Source organism: Cannabis sativa, chromosome 9, assembly GCF_029168945.1.
Source record: "Cannabis sativa cultivar Pink pepper isolate KNU-18-1 chromosome 9, ASM2916894v1, whole genome shotgun sequence".
NCBI lineage: Eukaryota > Viridiplantae > Streptophyta > Magnoliopsida > Rosales > Cannabaceae > Cannabis > Cannabis sativa.
In genome coordinates this window covers 17,368,313-17,377,044 of record NC_083609.1, presented here as the reverse complement: position 1 = coordinate 17,377,044, position 8,732 = coordinate 17,368,313, and the positions used below count along the sequence as shown (strand labels likewise).

Here is an 8,732-nt window from a genome sequence, read left to right as displayed (position 1 = left end):
TGTTTTGTCTAGTTGCTAGAATTGACCAATGCGATAGAGAAGAACAATGGGGATTAGGTTGTACGAATTTTTCATTTTTCACACTTGAACTCTTATTCGGTGCTGTGTGGGGTTCCTTGTTAAATTACTAATCCATTATGATTATTGGCAATTTTCACTACAATATAGAAGTAAATTTACTATATTAAAAAAATAAAAAATAAATAAATTTGCTGTATAAATATTTTATATACTTTTAATTTTATACACTTTTTTTTGATAAGTAATTTTATACACGTTAATGCTATATTTTTTTTTCAACCAATTAAATATTAAATTATTTCTTTATAAGACACTTATTTCCTTTTATATGACATTTTATTTAATTAAATTATTTTAAATATTAATAATAGTTAAAAGCTTCTACTAATAATAACTAAAATATATTCCTATTGAATTATGAGATGGAATTCCTTTTATGAAAAAAACAAGTTGGGAAATTAGCCCATATACTATTTTTATAACTTTTTTTTTTTAAAAAAAAATTTTACGGTTTGGGTTTCTAAAGTGGTTGCAGCGCTAGTTGCAATAAAAGTTTCTATACGATTTTTTGTTGTAATTTAGGTTGCAGCACTAGTTGTAATATGAGTTTCTATGTAGAATTCCGTAAAAAATACCAACAAAAAATTGTTTTAAAGTGTAAAAATAAAAAAAATGAAATTAGACTCTATACCCTATTTATATTGTCTTCTTTTATTTTTACCCTCTTTTTTAAATTCTATCATTTTTACCTCTTTTTTTAAAAATTGTACCAATTTTGCCCCTGTCACTTCAAGATACTCTCTATGTGACTCCCTTATGTCAGGGTATTTTGGGTACAATACATATAAAAAGAGGTATATTTCAATTAAATAAAATTTGAGGTAAATTTAGTTAATTGATTGATAAAAGAGGCATTTTTCAACTTACCCCAAATAAAAAAGCCCCAAATTAGTTTAAATATTAATCCATCTTTTCCATTCCTAATGGATATATATATATTTATATATGAATCTCAAACTCTGATAACTCTAAAAAATTACTTCCCTCTTGTCATAAACCCGAACCAAGAAATCATCGAACCCCATAATCGTATCCTTTTTCTCGTATGAAACCCAAACTTTGAAATCGCATCATTTTTTATTAAGAGTTAGTCCCACATTAGTAATGTGTGGAAATAAATTGTGATATATAAGATGAATGGGCTACTCCTCCCATTGCCAATTAGTTTTGAGATAGAACCTCATTCATCTTATCCCCAAATTCTAACATAGTATCAGAGCCACTTGTGATCCGTTGTGAGCCCAAAGTGCCACCGGTCTGAAAAGCCGTTTGTGATCCGTTGTGAGCGAAAGTGCCACCGGCCCAAACAAATACTTCCACTGTCTCCCCTTTAACCTCCATTTGGAACCTTTCTGTCAATGTGTGCCAATTTCTAGAGTTGGATCTTTGATCTGTTTCAAAATCCACAAATTTTCCGACGTGTACAACCACAAATTTCTCGATATTTGGCCTTATGGGATTCTTTCAAATGTCACGTTTGGTTCTGTAGTCTCTTAAAGGTCGTTCGTTATACCCACACTTTCCAGGCTCAAACGTGAGGAGGGTGTATTAAGAGTTAGTCCACATTGGTAATGTGTGAAAATAAATTGTGATATATAAGATGAATGAGCTACTCCTCCCATTGCCAATTAGTTTTGAGATGGAACCTCATTCATCTTATCCCCAAATTCTAACACTTTTCATTCGAACCCACTCGAACCTAAGATTCTCTCTTCAATGCCTCTAGACGAACCAAATGAATACCAACGACGAAAAAGAGGAAGAAAAAGAAGACAGAAAAGACATAGCTTGAAATCGACAATGGCAGAGGCTTTTTTTTCATCTCACGTAAGTCGTCGATGGGTCTGGTTCATCGATTGGTCTGATTCTTCATGGGTCCTAGTTCGTTGGTTTATGGTTCATACAAGGATGTGATAAACGAGACTTATACTCGTTTATGTAGTTTAGAACATATTTTATTAGTTTTTTTTTATTATTTGAGTTTATGCTTATTTTCTTCTTATTCAAGGTTTTAATGGTAAAGTACATCATATGAGTTAAAATGAGAGAAAAACATGATCAAAATATGAATATGGCGGATTTAACATGGAATTTGGGGGTTGTACGAAATATTGAGCTGAAAATTTAAATTTTGGATGCTCAACACACTCCGTCTGTGTTTGAAAATCAAGTTTGAAGTTTTAAGTCAAGTTTTCACTATTATCTGTTCACTTTAAGGAAAAACATTTTGAATAAAAGTTCTAGATCTATCTTTCAGCTTTCTGAAACATCTTGAATCATCCAATTCTAAATAATATCCAGAGAGTTATGGCCAAAATGTTAAGAGTATAGAATAAATCCTAACTGTATTGAGTTCATTACTCTGTTTGTTGGTTATTTCTGGTTTTTCTGTTGTAATTAGTTATGTTAGTTGGTGGACATTATGGTCATTTTAATGACAGTGTTTGTACCTATATAAAGTGTATTCCTACCATCCTTTGATTAATGAGAAACTATTTTATAATAATTCACTTCTTTAACATGGTATCAGAGCAGGTTATTGCTCTCACTCTCTTTGAAACTCGTTGATGCATATTCGTTTGTCTTCTTCCTCGTTTCTTCTTCATGGAATCGTCACCAACACTTTCTTCTGCAACCAGCCAGAACAGAGCTACTGACTCTGGTGGTTCATCGTTCGTCCCTATTGTCTTTTCTCACAAATTGTCCACCAAGCTTGATCATGATAACTATCTCCTATGGAAACCACAAGTTCTTTCAGCCATTAGAGGACACAAGCTTCAACAATACATCTCAAATACCTTTACTCCACCACCGCAGTATCTTTCAGATCAAGATCGAATCTCTGAGATCACCAATCCTGCCTTTATGGACTGGGATCAACAAGATCAACTTCTATATTCATGGTTGTTGTCTTCTATGTCAGAACCGATCCTTACTCGCATTGTAAAATTGCGAAACCTCAGCCAAGTCGTGGTCTGTTCTTACTACGTATTTTGCTTCATAAATTGAGGCCAAAATCGACCAATTCACAACTGAACTACAGAATCTCAAGAAAGGTGCTCATACTCTCAATGAGTATCTTCTTAAGGTACGTTCTTTAATCGACAAATTGAATTCCGTTGGACACAAAACTTCACCAAAAGAACATATTGCTGCTATCTTTAGTGGTTTGCCTTCTCCAGATTATGATACCTTCATCATCTCTCTAAATTCGAGGGCTGAACCTCTTGAAGTCACTGCTCTTGAAGCTCTCCTTTTGGCTCAAGAACATCGCATAGAGCGCAAGAACAAAGACCTTGATTCAGCCTCCATCAATCTTGCCAACTCCAGTTTCAGATCTCGAAACAGCAATCAGTCAGGGAACAATCATTGGAACTCCTATCCCAATGATCGATCTGGTAGCAGCATGTCAAATGTTCCACCTTACAGACCACCTATATCGAATGGCAGAGGCAACTCATTCAATTCATTTGGATCAGCTGGGAATCCAAACAATTCAGTTCGAGGAACAAGTCAAAACAACAACAAGATTATCTGTCAGATTTGCTCTCGTACTGGTCATATTGCATCCAAATGCTACCAAAGATTCAACCCATTATTCCCTGGCTATGGTTCTCAAAGTAAGGGACACCCTACTGCTATGCTTGCCACTGCAGACACGATTTGTGATGATTCTTGGAACCCAAATTCAGGGGCAACACATCACTGCACAACTAATGAAGATAATCTTGCTCAAAAGACTGAGTGTCAAGCTAATGAGCAGGTGTTTATGGGCAATGGCAGTGGCCTACCAATTCAAAACATAGGTAAAACTCAAATCTTGGCCTTAGATAAGTCTACTTTACTTACTCTAAATAATTTGTTGCATGTGCCACAAATTACCAAGAATTTGATTAGTGTATCACAATTCTCTGCTGACAATGGTGTTTATTTTGAGTTTCATCCTAACTTTTGTCTTGTTAAGGATCAGATTACTCAGAAGGTATTGCTGCGGGGTTCACTTGATGCTGGTCTCTATGTTTTTCAATCTCTGAATCTGCCTAAAATTCCTGACAGAAATCAGCCTTGCAACTTACATGTTCCTCTAAATGCATCTTGCAATAATGTTCAATCCTTGCATGTTCACAACCTTTGTAACACTGTTCACAATGTAACATCTTCAAACAATGAGTCATTGTTTCATTTATGGCATTCTAGGCTTGGTCACCCAGCTACCAAGACTGTCAAACATGTATTGAACAGTTGTAACATTCATAATATCAATAAAGATTTCTCTGATTTTTGCTCAGCCTGCTGCCTAGGTAAAATTCATAAATTCCCCTTTCCTAACTCAGACACTATCTATACTCAACCTTTACAATTAATCCACACTGATCTATGGGGACTCTCTCCTATGGTTTCATCTAATGGTTATTTTTACTATGTTCATTTTACTAATGCCTTCTCAAGATTCACTTGGGTTTATTTACTTAAAAATAAATCTAATGCAATTCAGACATTCATCAATTTTAAAACTCAAGTTGAAAAGGAATTAGGTTTGCCAATTAAAAACCTTCAATCCGATTGGGGAGGTGAATTTCAAGCTTTCACTTCATACCTTGTTGAACATGGCATTCACCATAGACTTTCTTGCCCAACCACACATGAAAAAAATGGTGTGGCCGAAAGAAAACATAGACACCTCATAGAAACGTCCTTGACCCTTCTTGCTCATACCTCTCTCCCATTGAAATTCTGGGATGAAGCAGTAAGAGCATCAACTTTCCTAACAAATAGGCTACCTTCATCTGTGCTTAAAGGTGACACTCCTCTTCACAAACTACACAACCTACAACCTGATTATAACATGTTAAGAGTCTGTGGGTGTTCTTGTTTCCCAAACACCAGACTTTACAATAGGCATAAACTCAATTTCAGATCCGAGGAGTGCACATTTCTAGGGTATAGCATAAAGCACAAAGGCTACAAATGTCTTTCTGCTAGTGGAAGGATATACATCTCGAGAGATGTCATATTCAATGAACACAAATTCCCCTTTGCTGTCCATTCCCACACCAGTAGCACAACACCTTCTCACTCTCATCTCAACACACCAACAACCTCAGTTCCTGTCATACCACCCACTCAAACTCCTTCCTGTAGACAACATGACACAAATGATCCCTCACTTGTGTCTGCTCAATCACCCTTGCCTCACTCTGGTTCTATGTTACAACAGACAGATTCTGCATCATCTCCTGTGAACCCTGCAACAACATCTCAGCCCCCAATGAACACTCATCCTATGATTACAAGAGCTAAAGCTGGGGTATACAAACCTAAGGTATATATCAGCTCAAAAACACCATTAACAGTACAAGAAGCATTGAAAGATCCCAAGTGGAATGGAGCAATGAATGTTGAAATAGTGGCTCTAAAAAGAAATGGAACTTACACTATTGTGCCATTACCACCAGGAAGGAAGGCTATAGGATGCAAATGGGTATATAAAATAAAAGAAAATGCAGATGGGAGTGTCTCTAAGCTCAAAGCAAGATTAGTAGCCAAGGGTTTTCACCAAAAATATGGCTTTGACTACTCTGAAACCTTTAGTCTTGTTGTTAAATCACCAACTATCTGAATCATCATCACCATTGCTCTCTACAACCATTGGGACATCAAAAAACTTGAGGTGAACAATGCGTTTTTAAAATGGTGATCTCATTGAATAAGTATACATGCAACTGCCCCCAAGCTTTGAGGAACAAGGTCCAAATATGGTGTGCAAATTACATAAAGCCATTTATGGCTTGAAGCAGGCCCCCCGTGCCTGGTTAGACAAATTAAGGAACTCACTCTTGCATTGTGGCTTTCACAGTTCGAAGGCAGATGCCTCTCTCTTTATTTAGTTCTTGAACAATCATACAACTTATGTTCTTGTCTATGTAGATGACATTTTAATCACTGGGAGTGATTCAACTGAGATTTCATCACTGATTGTCCAGCTAAATAATCAATTTGCTCTCAAGGACCTCAGGAACATTAACTACTTCCTAGGAATTCAAGTAACAACAACTGATCATGGACTGCACCTTTCACAAACGAAATACATCACAGACATTCTTTACAAAGCCAAACTAGAGTGTGCCAACAGCCTTCCAACTCCCATGACAGGTGGGGAAAAACTATCTTGCATTGGCAGTGACCCTGTCAAAAATCCTCAGCAGTACAGGAGCTTAGTTGGTGCTCTTCAATACGCAACCTTAACCAGACCCGAAATTACTTTTGCAGTAAACAAAGTTTGCCAATTCATGCACTGTCCACTTGAATCTCACTGGAAAACAGTAAAACGAATTCTAAGATATCTAAAAGGCACCCTTGATTATGGTCTTGACATGTCTCGACCTACATCTCTAGACCTGGTTGGCTTTTGTGATGCAGATTGGGCATCTGACATTGATGACAGACGCTCTACCACTAGCTTCTGTGTCTACCTAGGTTCCAATCTCATCTACTGGTCCTCAAAGAAGCAACATACAGTGTCCCGTTCCAGCACAGAGACCGAATATAGAAGCATGGAAAGCCTCACTGCAGAAATAACTTGGATACAAAGCTTACTTGGTGACAACCTTAGCACGGTGCTAATGTCTGCCAATCCCATTCTACACGCAAGAACTAAACATATAGAACTCGACCTATATTTTGTAAGAGAAAAGGTTCTTGCTAAAGATTTGACTGTCAAGCACACCCTTGCCTATGATCAAACTGCAGACATTCCAACTAAGGCTCTCTCCAACGCTCAGTTTCTTCTACTCAGAGACAAACTTAGGATTGTATCTCTATCCACCCTAAGTTTGAGGGGGGATGTTAAGAGTATAGAATAAACCCTAACTGTATTGAGTTCATTACTCTGTTTGTTAGTTATTTCCGGTTTTTCAGTTGTAATTAGCTATGTTAGTTGGTGGACATTATGGTCATTTCAATGACAGTGTTTGTACCTATATAAAGTGTATTCCTACCATCCTTTGATTAATGAGAAACCATTTTATAATAATTCACTTCTTTAACACAAAAGTGTTGGAACTTATTTTACCAGGAACTAGATTTACTAACATGTATGTTTAATTAACACCCTAAATATAAATTCTCTAATACGATGAAATTAAACACATAAGAGTTTAGAAAACTTTACATTGATGACAACGGAATAATATGACTCCTTCCGCTCAAATCTCTAATCCTTGTTCCTTTCTGTTGCAGAGTAATAACAAGATCTGAGCTTGGATCTCTTTCTCTCTTTCAGTTTCGATTAACCACAGTCTTGAACACTATGATTGAGTACTTGAGTTGCTATGTGTGGTCATAGTACTTTATCACTAAGGCTCAAATATGATGAAGAACATCAAGAAGGTTTGAAATCACTATGAAAGAGTCACTCATCTATTAGTTGTCTAACAAAGTTAGAAAATAAGGTTTAGTTTGGTTGAAGTAGTTGGATGAGAATGAGAGCATCATGTTCTTTTTATAATATTTCAACTAGGATTTATGATTTAATTATATGAATTAAAAAGAATGAAATAATGGGCAAAAGTTAAGTCTACTGGTCAGCCACTTAGTGGGCCTCACTAGTTACAATTTTGCTACTTTATTTCAACCATTTATCTTTTCTCTCGATAATACCATATTTTTCAATTTCAATCCTATAAATGTCAAAACTATTTATTTAATAATTATAATTAATTATCAAATAAAATTTTCATTTATTTTATTTATTAATTAGACTTAACAAAGTCTCTTAATTAACAAATAAACCCCAAAATCTCTGCCATGTTTCCCTTATCTTGATATATGGATAACATTTAGGCCCCAAGATTCTACGACTCTTGAGTGACAAAAGCTTACAGTCTCCTTCTAGATAGTTAAAGTATACTTGTGACACGTAGGTGAGTTTTGAGAACGCGAGAGCATCTTACCTGGCCTTCAATAATCGTAAGGTTAAAAATTCTTCTGTTGGGAACAACTGGCAAGGCACACTTTTCGTGTGTTAAATGATCCCGTGGATAACACACACTTGCAAGAAGTGCACTTTTTATGGGGAAATTCAACTGGCAGTAGAGTTATGACGTGAAAACTCTTTAATGCACATCTAGCTCGAGGTATGTAATGATGAAAATTAAATGTTTTGATTTTAGCTGTGGGACATTAAATGCCATCTTTTTCACTCCCTAGCCATTAGATCGCCTTGTGCTTTTTGAAGAGATGATCTAGGCCATCAATTTCAATTTACTTAATTTGGCCTTGGCTATAAATAGATGCAAAGCCACTCGTCTTCATTTTTCACCATTTTGTAGTCTTAAAACTTCCTTTGTTTTCAAAAACTTGAACCAAAGATTTTTTCTTAGAATCCAGACTAAAAGATCCCAAGCTTTTATCCCATATTCTCACCTGTGAATGAATGAGAGCTTTAACCTTCTTATAAATTGCCTCTTACAAGTTTGAACATGCCATTTCCCTGACGCACCAACCCTTGACCTTAACACAAACCACCCCCAGTCAAATGAAGAGTTCGATGTTCAAGTGGGTTTTGACTGAGTTATCAACTAGGCAAGAAGTTCTCTAATCACCTCCATCAACCATTCCCCTTATTCGAATCACATCACAAGTAAGTTTTC

At 36.0% G+C, this 8,732-nt stretch overlaps 1 protein-coding gene across 1 annotated transcript; it reads left to right on the top strand.

Annotated features, from left to right (window-relative positions):
- The first annotated feature begins 5,798 nt into the window (after positions 1-5,798).
- On the top strand, positions 5,799-6,944 carry LOC133031271 (uncharacterized mitochondrial protein AtMg00810-like). The gene is made up of 2 exons (XM_061104739.1): positions 5,799-5,937; positions 6,010-6,944. The coding sequence occupies exons 1-2, from the start codon at positions 5,799-5,801 to the stop codon at positions 6,942-6,944; spliced, it is 1,074 nt and encodes a 357-aa protein (XP_060960722.1).
- Positions 6,945-8,732: the final 1,788 nt, after the last annotated feature.

Excerpts from the sequence above, each read along its gene's own strand:
- LOC133031271 (XM_061104739.1), top strand. The coding sequence starts at position 5,799 with ATGCAACTGCCCCCAAGCTTTGAGGAACAAGGTCCAAATATGGTGTGC. Across the intron at positions 5,938-6,009 it reads CTTGCATTGTGGCTTTCACA|ATGACATTTTAATCACTGGG; the intron begins GTTCGAAGGCAG and ends TTGTCTATGTAG.